At 45.5% G+C, this 24,514-nt stretch overlaps 1 protein-coding gene across 4 annotated transcripts in view; it reads left to right on the forward strand.

The window, feature by feature from the left end:
- Positions 1 to 9,604: 9,604 nt before the first annotated feature.
- Positions 9,605 to 24,514, forward strand: part of slc12a7b (solute carrier family 12 member 7b) — a 65,032-nt gene continuing 50,122 nt past the window's right edge. For 2 of the 4 annotated variants that reach the window (XM_064941578.1, XM_064941579.1), the window contains exon 1: positions 9,605 to 10,087. In XM_064941578.1, coding sequence (XP_064797650.1) covers positions 9,973 to 10,087 — 115 coding nt within the window. In that variant the 5' untranslated portion in view covers positions 9,605 to 9,972. The remainder of the gene's footprint in view (positions 10,088 to 24,514) is intronic. The other 2 variants (XM_064941581.1, XM_064941582.1) reach the window with 1 other exon arrangement.

Consider the following 24,514-nt stretch of genomic DNA (forward strand, 5'->3'; position numbering starts at 1 on the left):
TGAGTTGAGGGAGAAAGTGTGGTGGAACAAGTATTGTTAGCATTGTTAAGTATCTTGCTATAGTAGTGGTAGCTGGGTCGAATTCTCCATTAGCTAGCCAGAAAAATGTTGAGAAACATTAGCCAACTTAGCTAATCAAATAATTGAGTTTATTGTTTGAAAAATAGCTGTCTAATGAAATCAGACAGCTAGCTAGCTAACGTTACAACATCAGATGAGCTAACATTAGTAACCTAACCATCTTGCTATAGTATTAACTGGTATACGACTCCTTGCCGTTCCTCAAGTTATAATGTGTTAGTTGCTTACTGGACCCTGGCAATCTGTGTAAAATGTTAACTAGCTAACGAACTATCTGTGAACTAATGTTTTCCCTCTGCAGTATGTGGTTCATTTTCAGAATGAGAGAATTAGGTGAAAATGAGGCGTTGCTCATTAAACAAGTGGATTCAGGGAACAAGTGTAGCTGGAGCTGGACCTGGTTTAAGCTGGATGCCACTATGGAGTTGAAAGACACGCCAAACAATTTCTCTCTTTCAATACAGTGGATAAAAAGAAGATGCCAGGTGTACTCTCTGCCTGAAAGAGATCAATTATGCCAACAAAGGGTATCATGCTCTGCTGGCACATTGTAGAACAGATGTCCACAGGCAGAAAGTGTACAATGTAATAATGTGCAGTGTAGCCCAAAGATATTGCTTTTGTTGTGTTGAATTTGACAGTTAATCCCCCCTCACTGACAGTTGATTACATTTTTTACTCTGTGAACATTAGTTTTGCACAAATGTAGCCACTTAATTGATGTCTGCTATAATGGCCACTATGGCCACGAAATGGAATACCTGTTTGTTTCATTATATTTCTACATTAAGATGTTTTTTCCCCAAGTGCAATATTTAGATGTGTGTGGGACCACAAGCGTTCTATTATAAAGGCTGTCATGGCTAACTGCAATGTTAGTGTATTGTGTTTTTCTCAAGACTTGAGTGTCATTTTTTGCAAAGTGTAGGCAACAAATAACATTGGATTGCGTTCCTTACATTCTTTAGCTGTGAGTTAGGTTCACATGAACCACTTTTTACTTTACACACAGAGACTGATCATACAGATCATATTTTTGGTAGTTTAATTAGTTAACCTGCATGTCTCAGTGAAACAACAACAAAAAAGTATCACCTTTTTGGGCCCTTGCCTGTTTGCATCCCTGGTCAGTAAGAGTGTCCATGATTAAGTCTTTGAATGTATAGATGGAGATAAAACTGTCCAGTTTGAGTGTTTTTTGCAGCTCGTTCCAGTCGCTAGCTGCAACGAACTGAAAAGAGGAGTGACCCAAGGATGTGTGTGCTTTGGGTACTTTTAACATAATGTGACTGGCAGAACGGGTGTTGTATGTGGAGGATGAGGGCTGCAGTAGGTATCTCAGATAGGGGGGCGTGAGGCCTAAGAGGGTTTTATAAATAAGCATCAACCAGTGGGTCTTGCGACAGGTATACAGAGATGGCCAGTTAGCAGAGGAGAATAGAGTGCAGTGATGTGTCCTATAAGGAGCATTGGTGGCAAATCTGATGGCCGAATGGTAAAGAACATCTAGCCACTAGAGAGCACCCTGACCTGCCGATCTATAAATGACGTCTCCATAATCTAGCATGGGTAGAATGGTCATCTGAATCAGGGTTAGTTTGGCAGCTGTGTCGAAAGAGGAGGAAACCAAGTCTAGATGTAACCTTAGCCTGCAGCTTTGATATGTGCTGAGAGAAGGACAGTGTACCATCTAGCCCTACTCCCAAGTACTTGTATGAGGTGACTACCACAAGCTTTAAACCCTCCAAGGTAGTTTGGGAGATGAGCTTATTAGAATAATAGCCAGTGTGTAGAATAATAGGAGAATTTGACATTTTTCTACCTTTGTGTATCCATTCAGGATATATCACCATGAAGAAATACAGTATGTTCATAATTATGCATTAATGTATAGTACAGATCAGTGACTCATGTCATTCTGTTGCTGTCATTCCATAGTTCAATAACCAAAATAGATTTTTCAAACTCGAGGTGTCACATAAAAAAACGAGGGAGATTTTACTGTCATTTTGTTACCAAACTTAGTATCTGCACTGTTCCTCAAGTAAATGTGTTTTAGTAACATTTTCAGTGGCAATCAACATTTTTTGCCTGGCATACATTTTAAAGTGAAAAGGTCTCAGTGTTACTGTGCAATTGCCCAGTACTTTTTCAGCTTTTTTTCCTGAGCACACCATACTAAAAACAAAAAACTTTCCAGGGCTGTTTCTTAGTCCTTAGACATTGGAGTTTGGAAATAGAGAAAATATGTGACTACAAAATGTCAAAGATAATGTCTTAACTCTCTTGAGCCCTATCTAATGTGGTGTTCAACATGCTTTGACCAGCAGTTATGGCAGATTTTTATCAGTTATCCATAGACTTAATTCATAGAGCTTCTTTAATAGGGATTTCAATTCATTTCTGGAATAGATGGATTTGAAATGGAATTGACCATTCATCTCAACCATGCTGCTCTCCCATTGAACACTGCACATTTGGGATTGGGAGAGACTATAAATAGGATACATCCTCCAGATGTCAGGGATGCCAGAGATTACAAAGGGATTGATGAGGACTCAGTCGTCTGGATGGAGTGCTCAGCTCTTACTGATGGCTCAACACAGTCACTGTCATTAGACACATACTGTGTTGTGACTCACTTGTTTCACAGAGCTTCCTGTAATTTAGCCTGTACATACAGTTGGCCCTGCCCATGGAGAGAGAGACCGGTCTCGAGTGTTTTGAAATGGAATAAACGTGTTTTTCCACAGCCTGCAATCTGTAATCTTCACAAGGGGAAATCAGTGTGAGGCCACACATTTGTCAGCTGATTGTTTGGTTAGTACTATTCGGGATCCTTGAGATGACTCTTCCCTAAACCTTAACCCCTAACCTTAACCATAACTCTTACCTAACAGTTTTTAATGTCAACTTCAAAGGGGTGACGTCAGATTTGGGACATTTCTGGGTGACACAATAATCCAGTAATCTGTAGACTGTAAAAGAGGAAGCCTAACAAATATTTACTGGATTGATTGGTCTGGTGTCTCATTTCGTGTCAATTTAATTGGCTGGACTTGAGCCCTTTTCAGCTTTGGGCTGATTTTATGAGTCTTGTTCTCAACATGTAAAAATGTCATGCAAATGTTGCCAACAAACAGAACCAAAGAGCTTTTTTATTTCGCCAGTAAACCTGTGGAAAATTTGACTTGGGATAAAACTCATATGCCAGCATGGATTTGTTTTTCAAATGAAATATGAATGCTTCTGAATTATGGCTGGTCCGCCTGGCAGTTAGTTATGCCTACTGCCGTTTTTCCTCTGTCATTTTTTCCGGGGAATTGTATTGAGTTTTATAATATACACCATAGCCAATAGATTGTTTCCATTGTATTATTGCAGGGTTCCATTGAATGTATTATCTTTCCTCATTTTCCACCAGGATGTGACGAGAGCAGATATATATAATGGCTAGCTGGTGAAGGATGGTACAGTACCAGTACATATACTGGTGGTGTGATTCTCCTCATGTCCAGAGAGGAGCAGCAGTGTGCCACCATTCATCCCAAATCCTGCTCTGGTCCTGTTTACTCTTGAGGATAGGGGGTGGCTAAAACCTCCAGCATAACGTCACATGGAATATTTGTTTTGAAATGGAGAACCACCTCTGTCTGTACAATATGTTAACATAACAATATGTTATGTTCTTATAGAGCTGCTGTCAGACACACTGTAGCAGATTACAGCTGAGGGCTTATTTGCTGTCACAACAACTCCCCTGTACTGTCTCTTTGGGTTACAGATCTCAATGCAGGGACCTCTTGATATTGGGGAAAGGGGTAATTGACTTGGCCTGTAATCTTGTCAATGGGCAGGAAGGAAGTGTAAACAAACATTGAGAAAGCTTTTAGTCTATAGACATGGCCAACTGTCCTTGGGTTGTACTTTGACGTGGAGCCATTAGAAACCCTATCTCTCTCTGTGTTTCTGGTTTTTCCCCGTCGCTCGATATTCCACATTCCGGCCAGAGCAAGCAATACGATACAATCTGCTGTGCCAGGAATGGGCAATAGATAGTATTTTTAGATCTTACTCTGAAAGGTAGTAACCTTCTCTTGAAGTCCCATCCCCTACACCCTCCCCTTCCATTCAATGCATGGGCTTCCAGCTTCAATTTATATTTGGTATGCTGTTCATGTAGCCTATATACCACCTACTTAATCATCACTTTGACCACAGGAGGTTGGTGACCCCTTAATTGGGGAGAGCGGGCTCATAGTAATGGCTGGAGCGGAATTGGTGGAATGGTATTAAATACATCAAACACATGGTTTTCCAGGTGTTTGGTGACATTCCATTCGCTCCTTTCTAGCCATTCTCCCCTCAGCAGCCTCCTGGGAATTTGACATCAATAAAATCTATGGAAATGTTACCAGAGCGCAGGAGAAATTCATAGTTCACCTCAAGTACATGACAGAGTAATGCAAAATAAGATGGCTGATAGCTTCTCATGCTGCCCTGCCTATTTAAAGGAGACACAGGTGCGGTAGAGGTTATTGGTAATACACAAGGAATAATAATACCTTAGGGAACAGACCTTGGAGTTACTTGTTGACCTACATTGGATGGCATGGTGTGACCTCAACACATTGATCTGTGACACTGTTTAACCCTTTGGTGACCTTTGACCCTTTTGGCCACATAGCCCTGTTCAGTTGTTTCCAACAGTGTCGTAGATTGTTTGTTTTTAGAACGAGGAGGCCCGCACACTCTTAAAGCTCCCAATTCACTGCTTTATTGACAACGCTTCGACACGGATCTTCGTCAGGTCAAACACACTGAGTGTTCACGTCCCCAATATACACATTTCACCTCACGTGACCATCGCGGACATGACGCAAGGTTGGTGCAAAAAACATTTGTATACCTCCAAAAATTTGATCAGGACGTGACAGTTTTTTGTTTCATCTGTCCTTGTGATTGTCTCCACCCCCTCCAGGTGTTGCTTATTTTCCCCAGTGTATTTATCCCTGTGTTTCCTGTCTCTCTGTGCCAGTTCATCTTGTATGTTTCTAAGTCAACCAGTGGTTTTTCCGTTCTCCTGCTTTTTGCATTCTCCTTTTTTTAAGTCCTCCTGGTTTTGTCCCTTGCCTGTTTCTGGACTCTGTACCCACCTGCCTGACCACGAACCTGTCTGCCACTCTGTACCTCCTGGACTCTGACCTGGTTTTGCCTGTCCATGACCATTCTCTTGCCAACCCCTTTTGATTAATTAACATTGTAAGACTTCAACCATCTGCCTCCTGTGTCGCATGTGGGTCTCGCCTTTTGCCTTGATATAACAATGAGATGGGTGCATGTAATGGTTTCAGAAAATAATATATCTTTACAAAATGACCAAGTGGGTAACCTGGAAGTCAAGACAAATCAAAGTAAATTAACATTCAGGTAAGAAATCGTCTGATATCAAACTCTTGATTCAGACCTCTAGGAGACATGGTACACAAACAGTCAATCCAATACAATTCTCTTCTCAATAATAGATGATCAGTATCTCTGCCTCTCCTAGGAGTCTTAATGTGTTCGATGCTAATGTTGTGACGAGCCTCCATGACATGCGCAGGCACCGGGTTTCTCTGATCAAAGGGTCCTGATATTACTCCTGTGTTCTGCTATCCTTGTTTTCATAGCAATTTTTGTTTTTCCTACATGGCATAGACCACAAATACAAATATATCAAATTTTCTGTTGAACATGTAATGATGCGCTTAATCTGTATGGCCTTGCCCGTAATAGACGTGGCATTTGAACGTGACGTTACACTGGGTGCATCCGCCACATCTATAGTCACCGTAGATTGTTTGTTTCCCAGGTATTTTCCAATATCCCCCCCTGATTGCCTTTCCTTACCCTCCAACCACTCTGGAATGACTTCAGAATGCGAAGAGGGATTCTCTCCGTACACAAAGTCAAATCCTTCATGATTAGACATTCCTCTAGTCTCTAAGATGGATCATTTATGATCTCCCTCTCTGCCCCTCAGGCTGTGGCACACTGACAGACTGTGGAACTCTGGATCTCTGAAGCGTTTTACACTAAGACAGCCTTAGGTAGTCTGCATGCTACAGTCAATTCTCGAGTCCTCAATAGCACGGGATTCCTTGAAAAAAGGATTTGCTTTCTCAACATTATCAGACCAACTGATATGGATGAACATGGCTATGCATGTGACCATTCTGTACTGGTGGAAAACACTTGTGAGATGTGGACAGAAGAAACCGAGCAAAGCGTTGGTTAGCTTCTGCCCGTCTCCATCCTCTAGGCTACCTCCCAGTTGTGTTAGCCTAGGTAGCTAAAGCCCTGCTGAGGCCTATTCTTCTTTACTGGAAGAGGAGGAATATTATCCTCTCCTGGCCACCCCTGTCAGAGCCTGCCTCACTGCTGAGGCCTATTCTTCTTTACTGGAAGAGGAGGAATATTATCTGCTCCTGGCCACCCCTGTCAGAGCCTGCCTCACTGCTGAGGCCTATTCTTCTTTACTGGAAGAGGAGGAATATTATCCTCTCCTGGCCACCCCTGTCAGAGCCTGCCTCACTGCTGAGGCCTATTCTTCTTTACTGGAAGAGGAGGAATATTATCCTCTCCTGGCCACCCCTGTCAGAGCCTGCCTCACTGCTGAGGCCTATTCTTCTTTACTGGAAGAGGAGGAATATTATCCTCTCCTGGCCACCCCTGTCAGCCTGCCTCACTGCTGAGGCCTATTCTTCTTTACTGGAAGAGGAGGAATATTATCCGCTCCTGGCCACCCCTGTCAGAGCCTGCCTCACTGCTGAGGCCTATTCTTCTTTACTGGAAGAGGAGGAATATTATCTGCTCCTGGCCACCCCTGTCAGCCTGCCTCACTGCTGAGGCCTATTCTTCTTTACTGGAAGAGGAGGAATATTATCCGCTCCTGGCCACCCCTGTCAGCCTGCCTCACTGCTGAGGCCTATTCTTCTTTACTGGAAGAGGAGGAATATTATCCTCTCCTGGCCACCCCTGTCAGCCTGCCTCTCTGCTGAGGCCTATTCTTCTTTACTGGAAGAGGAGGAATATTATCCGCTCCTGGCCACCCCTGTCAGAGCCTGCCTCACTGCTGAGGCCTATTCTTCTTTACTGGAAGAGGAGGAATATTATCTGCTGACCCCTGTCAGCCTGCCTCACTGCTGAGGCCTATTCTTCTTTACTGGAAGAGGAGGAATATTATCTGCTCCTGGCCACCCCTGTCAGCCTGCCTCACTGCTGAGGCCTATTCTTCTTTACTGGAAGAGGAGGAATATTATCTGCTCCTGGCCACCCCTGTCAGCCTGCCTCACTGCTGAGGCCTATTCTTCTTTACTGGAAGAGGAGGAATATTATCCTCTCCTGGCCACCCCTGTCAGAGCCTGCCTCACTGCTGAGGCCTATTCTTCTTTACTGGAAGAGGAGGAATATTATCCTCTCCTGGCCACCCCTGTCAGAGCCTGCCTCACTGCTGAGGCCTATTCTTCTTTACTGGAAGAGGAGGAATATTATCCTCTCCTGGCCACCCCTGTCAGAGCCTGCCTCACTGCTGAGGCCTAATCTTCTTTACTGGAAGAGGAGGAATATTATCCGCTCCTGGCCACCCCTGTCAGCCTGCCTCACTGCTGAGGCCTATTCTTCTTTACTGGAAGAGGAGGAATATTATCTGCTCCTGGCCACCCCTGTCAGAGCCTGCCTCACTGCTGAGGCCTATTCTTCTTTACTGGAAGAGGAGGAATATTATCTGCTCCTGGCCACCCCTGTCAGAGCCTGCCTCACTGCTGAGGCCTATTCTTCTTTACTGGAAGAGGAGGAATATTATCCGCTCCTGGCCACCCCTGTCAGCCTGTCTCACTGCTGAGGCCTATTCTTCTTTACTGGAAGAGGAGGAATATTATCTGCTCCTGGCCACCCCTGTCAGAGCCTGCCTCACTGCTGAGGCCTATTCTTCTTTACTGGAAGAGGAGGAATATTATCCTCTCCTGGCCACCCCTGTCAGCCTGCCTCACTGCTGAGGCCTATTCTTCTTTACTGGAAGAGGAGGAATATTATCTGCTCCTGGCCACCCCTGTCAGAGCCTGCCTCACTGCTGAGGCCTATTCTTCTTTACTGGAAGAGGAGGAATATTATCCGCTCCTGGCCACCCCTGTCAAAGCCTGCCTCACTGCTGAGGCCTATTCTTCTTTACTGGAAGAGGAGGAATATTATCCTCTCCTGGACACCCCTGTCAGAGCCTGCCTCACTGCTGAGGCCTATTCTTCTTTACTGGAAGAGGAGGAATATTATCCTCTCCTGGACACCCCTGTCAGAGCCTGCCTCACTGCTGAGGCCTATTCTTCTTTACTGTAAGAGGAGGAATATTATCCTCTCCTGGCCACCCCTGTCAGAGCCTGCCTCACTGCCTGCTTGATGCAATTTGCTATCACTGATTCCCAGAACATGTATCGGACACGACAGACGAGTGCAACTGTTTGTGCACGTCAACTCACAAGTGTGAAGAACACATAAGCGGAACAGATCAATGTTCAGTCAACAGGACATTTTCAGGATATTCTACATGCTGGGACTAAAGACAGGAAAAACGTCATTACCTGCACATACTCAGTTTTACAACTGACAAGCAGTTTGAAGTAGCACCATGGACAGATTCTCTTTCTTGCCACTGTTGGCTAGTCAAATGCAACAGAGCACCACTTGAACTGAAGAAACACACTGATCCTGAGCAGTCATTGTGTACGTGACTACAGTACCCTTTGTTTTTCTGAAACGGACACGGGCTGCTGCTTCATATGCAAGTGAGAGTGCTGCTCTCGTAACATCTATTCTCTGGACTTCCAGAGGAGGCACCCCTCCCCTCTGACTTCCAGTATTCAGAGCCGGTTTGATCCTCCTGAACATTGGTGATATTCTGAGGAGGGGTTCCGGTTGTGTTTGACTCGGCTGTGAGAGAATAGGCCAGATGTGTCCTTGTTGCCAGAACTCTCTGTCAGCCTCCTTTGGGGCTGAAGCTGGCCTGGGGCTGTTATTCTACCTGCTGAGGGAAGGGCTGTTAAAATACTAGAATGATTTAACAGTAACACAATACTTTTCTGTGGTAAATTATGTGAAGTGAGAGTTCCCATGGCTTCACACACAGCAACGCTGTAGACAGTGGAGTCACATGGGCACACTATCTAAACCTCTCCAAGCCAGGCGCCATGGAGGAGAGTGTGTCCTTCCATCGCTGCTTGAAGGGGCTGTCTGGGAGGCATTGCTAACCCCTCTGAATCACACTGGAGAGATAAGCAGGACGATCAGTTTCACCAGCGGCTACCCCTCTCACTGGGGCTGATAACCCCACATAGGCTCTTATTCCAAACCCTCCTCCTCCTCTTTGTGTGTCTGTGACACAGCCCAGCTCTCTCTCTGTGAGGGTGTGTGGTTTAGAGGACCAAGGAGAGGAAGTAATGTCACCCCACCCCCGTCAGTGTAACTCCATTATCAATGCTGTCCGCTTCCTTTTTCTGTGCTCTCACACAGACAGTACTGTGTTGTGCAGTGAGTATGTGAAATACAGCTGACCCCGGGCAGATCGAGACGTTACGGTGTGTGTCGAGCCGTGCCTTCCTCTACAGGGCGGGGCAGTTTAGCGTTTCCGTATTTGGAGAGGGAGGGCTGGTCACATTGGGCACCCGGTATCCAAGCGATAGGGGTAAAAACGGAGAACTTCGAACCAACGGCAGAGCACGAGCCCAGAGGGACAGCGAGGGAGATACCTAGAATAAAAACAAAGCAAACAACTGAACAGAGGAGTCGAGAAGCAGAACCAACAAGGAGAGAGAGATAAGAGAGGGACAGGCAAAACGCTGAGAGGCACATGGTGTGAAAATGCCTACAAACTTCACAGTGGTTCCTGTGAAGGATGGCAGGAAGTCCCGGGAGGACGAGGATGTGGATGACAACAATGTTTTCAGAGAGGAAGACGAGGATGCCCCCTTCCCAGGTGAGAGAAGGATTTTGGGGGCTTTTGCTCTCCACACAACTCACTCCCTCCACCCTGCAAGGGAGATGAGCACGTTACTTCAATGGGCTAGAGTATCTGTTGCTAAGTTGCGGCTGAGCATGACTCTGTAGTTGTGTTTTGTCGTATATTGGATGAACATGGTTGTGTTATCAGATACAAGTATTGGATCATGTATATTGGAAGGTGATGGTTGATAAGGGAAAGGTTGAAGCACGTCATTTTCTTGACCCTAATAAAGAAGTGGCCAGGTCATTTTAGGGATAGAATTGCTTTGGCTGTACATTTGGGCTGAACTGGGTTTTTGTTTAGTGTCATTAAGGCTGTGTTTCTGCGGGTTTTGGGAATGAAGTAGATGGAGTCACACCCTTCTGGACCTCTCAACACACTCAAGTGAGAGAAGTGCTTCCGATGCCTCTTTTTGTTTTTGCCACGACTCCCACTTATCCTCTTTTCTCTCTCTCTCTCTGATCCACTTCAACAGTGCTACGCTGCCACACTTCTTCATCTCATTGTTCCCTGCCCTCAGTCGCTCTACAGTCACGTTTGGTAGAAATAATTAGCCGTAGCATCCAGAGGCATAATAAGACACAAGTGTCTTTTTGTTCCATGAGCGTACTGCTACAAACTACTATGTGTTGCTACTATACAGCTTACCCCAGGGATGCCATGTGCTCTTCTGTAGCTCAGTGGGTAGAGCATGTAAAATGTATGCATGCGTGACTAAGTAACTTTGGATAAAAGCGTCTGCTAAATTGTATTATTATTATATAGTATGCTGTTCCACTGCATCATCTTTCCCATGTTCAACACCAGAAGCAACTCTTAATTACAAGCCCTAACGAGGGAAGGTCATTAAGTTTAACTTCCCACAAGTCTGTGATAACGAACTGCACAGAGCCCCCATTGTTGTGCCAAACAGTTGTTACTGTTTTTTAGTTTTCCTACTGTTTCACAAGGCGAGGGCCAATCAGGGTCCTCCTCCCTAATTTCCATCGCAACGCACAATTACGGCCGCCCACTGTGTGAGATTCTACAGACTGGGAAGAAGAGTGGTGTCCATTATGGTGGGTTATATAAGCTGTCTGGCAGGGGTCTGTCTGTTGGGAAGGGGTTTGAAACCCCATGCGTTGATGTTGTTGACTCTCAGACTGCGAGAAAGCAAGAGTCAGATAGCAGCCAGTGTTATTGATTGGTCTAGTTGTTGGCTAATGGGTCTGGTTTCTGCTTTATAGTACATATATAACACTCCCCTTTAATAACAATACTAGACTTTGGTTAGATCAACATGAAAAACATGGGGAAATTTGACACAATCATGACCTCTTCTTCAGGTGTTTGTGAGTATTGTCTTACCCCCAATATTTTGTGCTCACATCCCCACCAGATATTTTGGGAAGGCAAGCAACACCTCTGTCTGTCTCTTTCTGCCTCTCCCTCATTCTTTAGGAGTATTTAAACTGGAACTGAACACAAAGCTGACATCTGTGTCAAATTATTCCTGAGCTCAACAAAAAAAGAAGGGGAGAAAAAAACATTTGAATAACAGGGTACAAGTAAACCATTTCAGATGTAGCATGCACTTATGCATTGCACTCAAAGGTTTACGAAGCTAAAGTCATCGTGCTTTTAGCATATTGCACTAGCCAGCCAAACTAAACAACTGGGCAAGTTCCATTGGCCTTGGCTTGGAAAAGACAGCCCTTTCTATAAACAGGTATCTTTTGTGGTTTGGATAAAACAGAATTTTGAGCTGAGCTAAATGTAATTCTCCCCAAATGAGAAGCAGTGCCTTTTCATGTTTGTCCAAATAGGATTTACATTGACCAAAATAACCTGTGCTGATGGCATGTTTTCTCAGTGGACATGAAAAACAATGCAGTTGGATCATTTTTAACATGAGGTTGCCACTAGCTGATTTACCATGCTTGTGTATGGCCTTCCTTGATATGGATTGGTTATAACCTACCAGTATGGACAGTCACTGTACAGAGCAGGTGAAACATTCTGTAATGCAAAAAAACAGAAGGCACAGTGTTCAATCTCTGCAGGCATGTGCTTCCTGTTTTTCCCAGGTCTGGTATAGTTTAAATCCAGGCTACCTCGCCAGACTCTCTGTTGCAGTGGTGGTGTTGTTATCTCTAGCAGTACTCATGCTATGTACTGTAGATGTGCAGTAACCGTTACCGATTGATAAGCATGCAGCCAGAGTCACACTGTCTGTCTAAAGTCCTGTGTAGTACAGTATCCCCGATGTGTATTTTCACCCTGAAACTACTGTAAGATTTATCTTATGTACAGGTAACTGCCAAAATATTGGACACGCCAACATACTGTATCCTAATAGGGAATTGGGCCTTGACATACAGTGGGGCAAAAAAGTAATTAGTCAGCCACCAATTGTGCAAGTTCTCCCACTTAAAAAGATGAGAGGCCTGTAATTTTCATCATAGGTACACTTCAACTATGATAGACAAAATGGGAAAAAAAATCCAGAAAATCACATTGTAGGATTTTTAATGAATTTATTACTGCTCCTCTAGAGCAGTGATGTTTTGGGGCTGTTGCTGGGCAAGTGCAAATCAACTCCCTCCAAAAATGTTCTATGGGGTTGAGATCTGGAGACTGGCTTGGCCACTCCAGGACCTTGAAATGCTTCTTATGAAGCCACTCCTTCGTTGCCCGGGCGGTGTGTTTGGGATCATTGTCATGCTGAAAGACCCATCCACGTTTCATCTTCAATGCCCTTGCTGATGGAAGGAGGTTTTCACTCAATCTCATGATACATGGACCCATTCATTCTTTCCTTTACACGGATCAGTCATCCTGGTCCCTTTGCAGAAAAACAGCCCCAAAGCATAGGTTTCCACCCCCATGCTTCACAGTAGGTATGGTGTCCTTTGGATGCAACTCAGCATTCTTTGTCCTCCAAACACGACGAGTATAGTTTTTACCAAAAAGTTATATTTTGGTTTCATCTGACCATATGACATTCTCCCAATCTTCTTCTGGATCATCCAAATGCTCTCTAGCAAACTTCAGACGGGCCTGGACATGTACTGGCTTAAGCAGGGGGACACGTCTGGCACTGCAGGATTTGAGTCCCTGGCGGCGTAGTGTGTTACTGATGGTAGGCTTTGTTACTTTGTTCCCAGCTCTCTGCAGGTCATTCACTAGGTCCCCCCGTGTGGTTCTGGGATTTTTGCTCACCGTTCTTGTGATCATTTTGACACCACAGGGTGAGATCTTGCGTGGAGCCCCAGATCGAGGGAGATTATCAGTGGCCTTGTATGTCTTCCATTTCCTAATAATTGCTCCCACAGCCAAAATAATGGCCTGCCCGGTATTTTTCTACATTACCGTAAGCATAATGGGATGTTAATTGATTAATTAACTCAGGAAAAGATACCTCTGTGTGAAAGCACCTTCCTTCAATTTAGTTTGTATCCTATAATGACCTAATGTGTCGAAATTTGGATGATCATTACAGCCAAAATGACGTTCTTTTCATCCTCGCTATGTTAAACAAAGCTGATTTCCGCGATAATTTAGCTGTTTAGGTAATGATGATAACATTACTTCAAACCACTTTTGGTGCCTTGTTAACATTTCAACAACATGAAATCAATGTCTTAAACATTGGAGGGAGAGGAGCGAGAGTTAAAGAATGAGGAGAGAGAGAAGAGGCAGAATCAAGAGACTGGTGCGGCAGCTAGTTCTTCTTGTCCTTGACAGGCAGCCAGTCTCAGTCGGGGGTGGGATGGAGGAGAAAACAAAAAGGATACTTAATGTTCAATAACATGGGCCTGGTTTAGTTGGAAGCTCTCTCACTACGTCAAGGTACAGGCCGACAAGGTTTTTAAAATGTATATTTTTTTTTATTACGGCCTTTAACCCCCTAATTACGGCCTTTAATCTTTAGTGTTTGACCTGATGGGACATGGATAGGTGTAGTGATATGGTGATGACTCAACCCTGCTGTGTAATGGGCTCTGGGCCATATTACATACACAAATCTAGAACCTCCAGATATGCAAACGTTAACTAGAAACCAATGTCCAATTCCATACCAACCCTGGCCTGAAGTTTGATTTGGAATTGGGCACAAAATATGAATGGCTAGGGAGAAGGGGTTAAGGACCAGTAAGGAACTAGGCAGCTGAACAGTCCATTTCAGTCAATTGAAAATGTAACTTCCATTGAATACATTTAGTATGCAAATGTCTACATTTACAGCCAATTCGAGCAAGTTTCAACATTTTACCAGCAAACTAGTGGACAAAATGTACAAATATTTACATGCTTGTAAACATTACTTGCAATACAAGACAGATACATGTGCTATATACAGTTGAAGTCGGAAGTTTACATACACTTAGGTTGGATTCATTAAAACTAGTTTTTCAACCACTCCACAAATTTCTTGTTAACAAACTATAGTTTTGGCAAGTCGGTTAGGACATCTACATTGTGAATGACACAAGTCATTTTTCCAACAATTGTTTACAGACAGATTATTTCACTTAATTCACTAAATTGACTGTCTTTAAACAGCTTGGAAAATTCTAGAAAATGACCATGCAGCCGTCATACCGCTCAGGAAGGAGACGTGTTCTGTCTCCTAGAGATGAACGTACTTTGGTGCAAAAAGTGCAAATCAATCCCAGAACAACAGCAAAGGACCTTGTGAAGATGCTGGAGGAAACGGGTATAAAAATATCTATATCCACAGTAAAACGAGTCCTATATCGACATAACCTGAAAGGCTGTTCAGCAAGGAAGAAGCCACTGCTCCAAAACCGCCATAAAAAAGCCAGACTACAGTTTGTAACTGCACATGGGGACAAGGATCATACTATTTGGAGAAATGTCCTCTGGTCTGACGAGATAAAAATAGAACTGTTTGGCCATAATGACCATCGTAATGTTAGGATGAAAAAGGGGGAGGCTTGCAAGCCGAAGAACACCATCCCAACCGTGAAGCACTTGGGTGGCAGCATCATGTTGTGGGGGTGCTTTGCTGCACGAGGGACTGATGCACTTCACAAAATAGATGGCATCATGAGGCTGGAAAATGATGTGGATATATTAAAGCAACATCTCAAGACATCAGTCAGGAAGTTAAAGCTTGGTCGCAAATGGGTCTTCCAAATGGACAATGACCCCAAGCATACTTCCAAAGTTGTGGCAAAATGGCTTAAGGACAACAAAGTCAAGGTATTGGAGTGGCCATCACAAAGCCCTGACCTCAATCCCATAAAGAATTTGTGGCCAGAACTGAAAAAGTGTGTGTGAGCAAGGTGGCCTACAAACCTGACTTCGTTACACCAGCTTTGTAAGGAGGAATGGGCCAAAATCCACCTAACTTATTGTGGAAAGCTTGTGGAAAGTTACCCGAGTTTGACCCAAGTTAAATAATTTAAAGGCAATGCTACCAAATACTAATTGAGTGTGTGTAAACTTCTGACCCATTGGGAATATGATGAAAAATAAAAGCTGAAATCACTCTCCTATTATTCTGACATTTTCACATTTTCACCTCCTGGCAGTGGAGGTTACTTACCGTGACCCAGTGGTTAGCCTTGAGATTGACTATCTGGGCAAACCCCTGGGCCAGTGTTGGTACTGCTGACAGCATGGCGATGCCTCCCACCGTGAGGAAGCCTACTTCTGGATGCTGCTCCAGCAAAAGAGCTTGAGCATGATCAATTGTAAAATTGTCTAATCAGGAGTGTGATGGAGGAACGACCTCCAGAAGGTCCTCCATCCGGCCACAGAGAGCAGCTGGACTTACCTGCCCCTGTTGGACACTAGTGATGAGAACCTCACTCGTGTCTTCTAGTCCAGTGACTGGACTTACTTGCCCCTGTTCCTCCAGTCCGACACAAGCCACCTGTGAGAACATTTGATGAATTAGTGAAGTATTATGAAGGGGAGATATGTACTTTTCAACCGTTTTTGAAAGTATAGCCCACTTTAAGCTTGTCCCCTTCTGACACAGTATCAGACAGATCCGAACTGGATCTGGTGGATGGGATACCTCCTGGGTGTCTTGGACAGTTGATGGTAGAGTTGTTGAAATACTAAAGTTTAAGTAAATTTGTACTGCTGTCTTTGTTTCTCTCTCTCCAAATATTGCTGTCTTTCACTCTCTTCCCACCTCTCTCTCTCCCTGTCACTTTCTTTCTCACTTTCTTCCTCTCTCTCTCTGTCGAGCGAAGACAACGTGTTAAGGGCAGTTTAAGTTACCATAATTGCTTACACCTATCCATTTGATTGATCAGGGTTAACTTATAGCTAGATACCTCAATATGACAGACATACAGTATAACTAAATGTATAGCTAGCAACATGTTGATGACCAACTAGCTAGATGAAAAATGTTTGTTAAATGGTTGTATTTAACTCCTTCCAGATATCTAATAGAAATTAACTGCTTAACGTTACCCTGAATTGTGAATTTCCCTGCCCCCTTACGAATGTTGTGCCTCTTGTCGAGATCAGTGATGCCTTCGTAATACTTCGTCTGGTTGGAAAGATAAAAATAAAATCTCCTCGAGGGATACCATTAAAGTGCAAGCTACATACAAACAGAAATGTACTATAATACTTAGCAAGCTATATAACGTTAGCTAAATCAAACTGTCTGTCTGGATAGCTAGCTAGCTGACTATCCAAAAACAGCTTAAATCATTTCTTCCTATTTAACAATATTTTTCTGAAGCAGCAGGTAGTCAGCAGGTTGTCACCGTCAAAAACACCGTCCTTGGAGAGCAATTCTGAGGTAATAATTTTGTGTGGACTGAGTGAGCGTTTATGTGGTGAAATGGAACTAGAACTGCCCGCGTCCTCCTTCCTTCGCTACATCTACGAGGTCAAATAGAGCCAAGCAACCAGCATAGCAACGGACGCTTTGGTTCATTACGCAATCCGGTCCAAATTTTGCCAGTTTTATCAACAGCCCTAGCAACAGAAGCTAGAACACATCGAGCACTTTTTGTCAGGGGGACTTTATTTGACATGACAGACCCAGTGGTGTTAGAGCAAGTGATTGGTGTGTTTTCTATGAACAAACACACCGATGCAAGGTGTTTCTGTGAGTGCCTTCCCTCGACTGAGGATTGCGTAATCTGTGTTCATTGGGATTGTTTGCAGTTGGAGAAAGGGAGGGAGTCACATGTCACAAAAAGAGCATGGCCTCTTACACTTGTTTGCTGTAGGGGAAGTGTGTGTACTTGCACAGGAAGCTGGTTGTGTATGCGGTTATGAATGAAGAGTCTCTCTTTGGTATCTCTGTTCTCTGAATAATGGGCACCCACCCTCAAGCCTTTCCCCCTCTCTCCCCCCTAACCCGGGCCTTGATCCGTCGGACCCACCACATCCCTTCATGTCATCAGCACTGAGGCTTTTCCCACACACAAGCACACAGCGACAGGTTACACAACCCCATCCAGATTCACAGAGTAACGTTGGTACAACATGGCTGCGAATGCTTTCACACTCATTTGATTGACAGGCTCTGTATCACTGTGGTTTGTTGGTAAAAAGCGGTTGAACGGATTTGTTGAGAGTCTGGGACGAGAGAGCTACGGTGGCCTCCTCCAATCACACATTCTGTTTTTTTAAGCCCTATGAACCCGCCCCACAAAGCCCCCCTCCTGGGTGCTTGACCCTCAATGTGGCACAACTGATAAGCCTCCTGCATGTTTCTCCCCCTCACATTGGCAGACTATGACTTAACACAAGTTGGTTTCCATGCTATATCCTCAGGAAATGGCTCAACACCAACCTGCTCTGAGTAGAACATATTCAACAATAGCCTACATTTGATTGAATGACCATATCTCTACATGCTTGAACCCTTTGTCATAAGGGCTTACATAGTCTAGCAGATGTCATAAACAGCTAATGACGGCATACGTCAGCTCATAGCAACCGTATGTAATGTCATTATTATGATGACAGAATTATAGGCCTTATAAAAGAGGGTTAAATTACAAAACGGCCATGTAACCTACTTCAAAAACAATCAAATGCACTTCATCCTCCACTGGTGAAAGTGAAAATGACTCAGTCTGGACTCGGTCTCTCTCACTCCACTAGTTTCAGACTGGCCCGAGGGTTAGGAGAGAAATGAGATGTGTGTTCTGTACTGTACTAGGCGGCAGTGAAGGTGGGAGAGAGAGAGAGAGAGAGAGAGCCATGTCTCTTTTGGTGCATAGCTTTTCATCATCTCATTATCTCTCCTGGCTTTGTCTGTCCTTTTTTTCTCTTTCTCCCTTCCCTATTTCTCTTTATCCCTCACCGGTTTCTCTTTTGCCCTCACCGGTTTCTCTTTCCCCCTCTCCCGTTTCTTTCTTCCCCGGTTTCCTTCTTTCGCCCTCTCCCTGTTTCTCTTTCGCTCTCCCTGTTTCTCTTTCGCCCTCTCCCCTAAACTAAAAACACTGGGCAGTGTTTTTAGAGTCTTACCTGGGACTGAAGGTGGGAGAGAGAGAGAGAGAGAGAGAGAGAGCCATGTCTGCCGGTTGGTGCATAGCTTTTCATCATCTCATTATCTCTCTGGCTTTGTCTGTCCTTTTTTTCTCTTTCTCCCTTCCCTATTTCTCTTTATCCCTCCCCTATTTCTCTTTCTCCCTCCCCTATTTCTCTTTCGCCCTCCCCTATTTCTCTTTCGCCCTCCCCTATTTCTCTTTTTCTCTTTCGCCCTCTCCCCTATATCTCCTATTTCTCTTTCGCCCTCCCCCTATTTCTCTTTCTTTCTCTTTCGCCCCCCCGGTTTCCTTTCCCCCTCCCCTATTTCTCTTTCGTTTCTCTTTTGCCCTCTCCCCTATTTCCCTATTTCTCTTTCTCCCTCCCCTATTTCTCTTTATCTCTCCCCTGTTTCTCTTTCGCCCTCTACCCTGTTTCTCTTTCGCCCTCTCCCCTGTTTCTCTTTCGCTCTCCCCTGTTTCTCTTTTTCTCTTTCGCCCTCCCCTGTTTCTCTTTCCCTCTCCCCTATTTCCCCTCTCCCCTCTATTTCTCCTATTTCTCTCCCCTCCCCTGTTTCTCTTTCGGTTTCTCTTTATCTCTCCTCTTTTCTCTTTATCTCCTCCCCTATTTCTATTTCTCTTTCCCCCCTCTCCCTATTTCTTTCCTATTTCTCCTATTTCTTTCTCCCTCTCCCCTTTCTCCTATTTCTCTTTCTCCCTCCCCCATGTTTCTCTTTCTCCCTCTCCCCTATTTCTCCTATTTCTCTTTCTCCCTCCCCCTCCCCTGTTTCTCTCTCTTTCTCTTTCGCCCTCCCTTTCGTTTCTCTTTCTCTTTCTCCTATTTCTCTCCCCCCTATTTCTCTTTCTCCCTTTCTTTCTCTTTCTCCTCTCTCCTATTTCTCTTTCTCCCTCCCCTCTCCCCTATTTCTCCTTTTTCTCCCTCTTCCCCATTTCTCCTATTTCTCCCTCCCCCTATTTCTCTTTCGCCCTTATTTCTCCCCTCTCCCCTCTTTTCTCCTCCCCTGTTTCTCTTTCCCCTGTTTCTCTTTCGCCCTCCCCTGTTTCTCTTTCGCCCTCCCCTGTTTCTCTTTCGCCCTCCCCTGTTTCTCTTTCGCCCTCCCCTCCCTCCCCTATTTCTCTTTCCTATTTCTCTTTCGCCCTCTCCCCTATTTCTCCTATTTCTCTTTCCCCCCCTGTTCCCCTATTTCTCTCCCCTTTTCTCTTTCGCCTCTCCCTCCCCTGTTTCTCTTTCGCCCTCCCCCTGTTTCTCTTTCGCCCCCTCCCCTGTTTTCTCTTTCGCCCTCCCCTGTTTCTCCCTTCTTTCGCCCTCCCCTGTTTCTCTTTCGCCCCTCCCCTGTTTCTCTTTCGCCCTCCCCTCTATTTCTCCCCTCCCCTGTTTCTCTTTCGTCCTCCTCTGTTTCTCTTTCCCTCCCCTATTTCCCCCTCCTCTGTTTCTCTTTCGCCTCTCCTCTGTTTCTCTTTCGCCCTCCTCTGTTTCTCTTTCGCCCTCCCCTGTTTCTCTTTCGCCCCCTCCCCTCTGTTTCCCTCTTTTCCCTCCCCTCTGTTTTTCTCTTTCGCTCCCTCCCCTGTTTCTCTTTTCTCTTTCGCCCTCTTCCCCTATTTCTTTCTCCCATATTTCTCTTTCGCCCTCCCCTCTTTTCTCTTTCGCCCTCCCTCCCCTATTTCTCTTTCGCCCCTCTCCCCTCTTTCGCCCTTTCTCTTTCGCCCTCTATTTCTCTTTCGCTCCTCTTCCCTGTTTCTCTTTTCGCGCCCTCCCTTCCCTATTTCTCCAATTTCTCTTTCGCCCTCTCCTGTTTCTCTTTCGCCCTCTTCCCTGTTTCTCTTTCGCCCTCTTCCCTATTTCTCCTATTTCTCTTTCGCCCTCTCCTGTTTCTCTTTCGCCCTCTTCCCTATTTCTCCTATTTCTCTTTCGCCCTCTTCCCTGTTTCTCTTTCGCCCTCTTCCCTATTTCTCCCTTTCTCCCCCTATTTCTCTTTCGCCCTCCCCTCCTGTTTCTCTTTCGCCCCTCTCCCCTATTTCTCTTTCGCCCTCCCCTATTTCTCCCCTCCCCTATTTCTCTTTCGCCCTCTTCTCCTATTTCTCCCCTATTTCTCTTTCGCCCTCCCCCTATTTCTCTTTCGCCCTCCCCTCTCCTATTTCTCTTTTCTCTTTCCCCTCTTCTCTCTTTTCCCCCTTTCTCTTTCGCCCTCCCCTGTTTCTCTTTCGCCCTCCCCTCTCCCCCCCCCTTTCTCTTTCGCCCTATTTCTCTTTCGCCCTCTCCCTATTTCTCTTTTCGCCCTCCCCTGTTCTCTCTTTTAGCCCTCTTTTCCCTATTTCTCCCCTCTTCCCTATTTCTCTTTTCTCTTTCTCCCTCCCCTATTTCTCTTTCTCCCTCCCCCTGTTTCTCTTTCGCCCTCTTTTCCCTATTTCTCTTTCGCCCTCTTCCCTGTCCCCTTTTCTCTTTCGCCCTCTTCCTTTTCCCTCCCCTGTTTCTCTCTCTTTTCTCCCCTGTTTCTCTTTCTCCCTCTCCCCTATTTCTCCTATTTCTCTTTCTCCCTCCCCTATTTCTCTTTCTCCCTCCCCTATTTCTCTTTCGCCCTCCCCTGTTTCTCTTTTTCTCTTTCTCCCTCTCCCCTATTTCTCTTTCTCCCTCTCCCCATTTCTCCTATTTCTCTTTCTCCCTCCCATATTTCTCTTTCTCCCTCCCCTATTTCTCTTTCTCCTCCCCTATTTCTCCTTTTCCCTCCCCTTTCCCTTCCCCTATTTCTCTTTCCCCTCTTCCCTATTTCTCCTATTTCTTTCGCCCTCCCCTATTTCTCTTTCGCCTCTCCCTATTTCTCTTTCTCCCTCTTCCCCTATTTCTCTTTCGCCCCCTCTCCCCCTCCCCTGTTTCTCTTTTCGCCCTCCCCTGTTTCTCTTTCTCCCTGTCCCTTTTCTCTTTCGCCCTCTATTTCCCTATTTCTCTTTTCGCCCTCCCCCTGTTTCTCTTTCGCCCTCCCCTGTTTCTCTTTCGCCCTCCCTCTTTCGTTTCTCTTTCGCCCTCCCCTGTTTCTATTTCTCTTTCGCCCTCCCCTGTTTCTCTTTCGCCCTCCCCTGTTTCTCTTTCTTTCTCTTTTCTCTTTAAGCCCTCCCCTATTTCTCTATTTCTCTTTCGCCCTCCCCTGTTTCTCTTTCCTATTTCTCTTTCGCTCCTCGCCCCCCCTATTTCTATTTCTCCTTTTCTCTTTCCCCTCCCCTATTTCTCTTTCGCCCCTCCCTATTTCTCTTTCGCCCTCCCTCCCCTATTTCTCTTTTTCTTTTTCCTCCCCTGCCTTTTTCGCCCTTTCCCTATTTCTCTTTCGCCCCCCTATTTCTCCCCTGTTTTTCTCTTTCGCCCTCCCCTGTTTCTCTTTCGCCCTCCCTATTTCCTTTCGCCCCTCCCTATTTCTCTTTCGCCCTCTTCCTATTTCTCTTTCGCCCTCCCCTGTTTCTCTTTCCCCTTCTTTCTCTTCCCCCTCCCTATTTCTCTTTCGCCCTCCCCTGTTTCTCTTTCGCCCTCCCCTCTTTTCGTTTCCCTCTTTTTCGCCCTCCCCTGTTTCTCTTTCGCCCTCCCCTGTTTCTCTTTCGCCCTCCCCTGTTTCTCTTTCGCCCTCCCCTGTTTCTCTTTCGCCCTCCCCTCTTTTTTCTCTTTTCTCTTTCTCCCTCTCTACCCTGTTTCTCTTTCGCCTTTCGCCCCCCTGTTTCTCTTTCGCCCTCCCCTGTTTCTCTTTCGCCCTCCCTCTCCCTCTTCCCCGCCCTCCTATTTCTCTTTCTCCCTCTTCCCTATTTCTCCTATTTCTCTTTCGCCCTCCCCCTGTTTCTCTTTCGCCCTCCCCTATTTCTCTTTCGCCCTCCCCTGTTTCCCTTTCGCCCTCCCCTGTTTCTCTTTTGCCCTCACCTGTTTCTCTTTCGCCCTCCCCCTGTTTCTCTTTCGCCCTCCCCTGTTTCTCTTTCGCCCTCCCTCTTTTGTTTCTCTTTCGCCCTCCCCCCTCTTTTTTCTCTTTCGCCCCTCCTTTCCTATTTCTCTTTCGTTTCTCTTTCGCCCTCCTCTCTTTCGTTTTTCTCTTTCGCCCTCCCCTCTTTTTCTCTTTCGCCCTCCCCTATTTCTCTTTCGCCCTCCCCTATTTCTGTTTCTCTTTCGCCTTCTCCCCTCTTTTTCTCTTTCGCCCTCTTTTCTCTCTCCCTCTTTTTCTCTTTCGCCCTCCTCTGTTTCTCTTTCGCCCTCCCCTCTCCCTATTTCTCTTTCGCCCTCCCCTGTTTCTCTTTCGTTTCTCTTTCGCCCTCCCTGTTTCTCTTTCGCCCTCTTCCCTATTTCTCCTATTTCTCTTTTCTCTTTCGCCTCCCCTATTTCTCTTTCGCCCTCCCTGTTTCTCTTTCGCCTCTTCCCTATTTCCCTATTTCTCTTTCGCCCTCCCCTCTTTTCTCTTTCGCCCTCCCCTCTCTTTCTCTTATTTCTCTTTTCGCCCTCTCCCCCTCCCTTTTCTCTTTCGCCTCCTCTGTTTCTCTTTCGCTCCGCCCTCCCTATTTCTCTTTCGTTTTTCTCTTTCTCCCTGCCTTTCGCCCTCTCCCTCCTTTTCTCTTTCGTTTTTCTCTTTCGCCCCCTCCCCCTCTTTTTCTCTTTCGCCCCCTCCCCTGTTTCTCTTTCGCCCTCCCCTCTCTTTCGCCCTCTTCCCCTATTTCTCTTTCGCCCTCCCTATTTCTCTTTCGCCCTCCCTATTTCTCTTTCGCCCTCCCTATTTCTCTATTTCTCTTTTCCCCTATTTCCCCCTCTTTTTCTCTTTCGCCTTTCTCCCTCTTTCGCCCCTCTTCCCTATTTCTCCTATTTCTCTTTCGCCCTCCCCTATTTCTCTTTTTCGCCCTCCCCTCTTTTCTCTTTCGCCCTCCCCTCTTTTCTCTTTCGCCCTCACCTATTTTTCTCTTTCGCCCTCCCCTCTCTTTCTCTTTTCGCCCTCACCTATTTCTCTTTCGCCCTCACCTATTTCTTTCGCCCTCACCTATTTCTCTTTCGCCCTCGCCTATTTCTCTTTCGCCCTCTTCCCTATTTCTCTTTCCCTCCTCTTTCCCTCTTTCGCCTCTTCCCTATTTCTCCTATTTCTCTTTCCCTCTCTTTCGCCCCTGTTTTCTCTTTCGCCCTCGCCTATTTCTCTTTCGCCCCCCTCCGCCTATTTCTCTTTCGCCCTATTTCTCTTTAGCCCTCCCCTGTTTCCTATTTCTCTTTTCCCTCTTCCCTATTTCTCCTATTTCTCTTTCCCTCGCCTATTTCTCTTTCGCCCTTTTTCTCTTTCGCCCTCCCTGTTTCTCTTTCGCCCTCTTCCCTTTCTCTTTCGCCCTCACCTATTTCTCTTTAAGCCCTATTTCTCTTTAAGCCCCTATTTCTCTTTTCTCCTATTTCCCTCCCTATTTCTGTTTTTCTCTTTCGCCCTCTTCCCTATTTCTCTTTCGCCCTCCCTATTTCTCTTTCCCTCGCCTATTTCTCTTTCGCCCTCTCCCCCCTCCCCTGTTTCTCTTTCAATATATAATAATATATCCCATTTAGCGCCTTCTTCCCTATTTCTCTTTCGCCCTCGCCTATTTCTCTTTCACCCCCTATTTCTCTTTCACCCTCGCCTATTTCTCTTTCACCCTCTCCCCTATTTCTCTTTCACCCTCACTCAGTCTCCCTCCTCTCTTTCGCTCCTTCTCTCTGGAGGCCAGCCTGGGTGTTCTCTTTCGCCCTCCCCTGTTTCTCTTTCGCCCCTCTTCCCTATTTCTCTATTTCTCTTTCGCCCGCCTATTTCTCTTTCGCCTCCTGCCTTTACTATTTCTCTTTCGCCCTCAGCCTCTTTCCCCTCCCCTGTTTCTCTTTCGCCCTCTTCCCTATTTCTCCTATTTCTCTTTCAATATATAATAATATATCCCATTTAGCAGACGCTTTTGTCCAAAT

Source organism: Oncorhynchus masou, chromosome 28 (assembly GCF_036934945.1).
Source record: "Oncorhynchus masou masou isolate Uvic2021 chromosome 28, UVic_Omas_1.1, whole genome shotgun sequence".
NCBI lineage: Eukaryota > Metazoa > Chordata > Actinopteri > Salmoniformes > Salmonidae > Oncorhynchus > Oncorhynchus masou.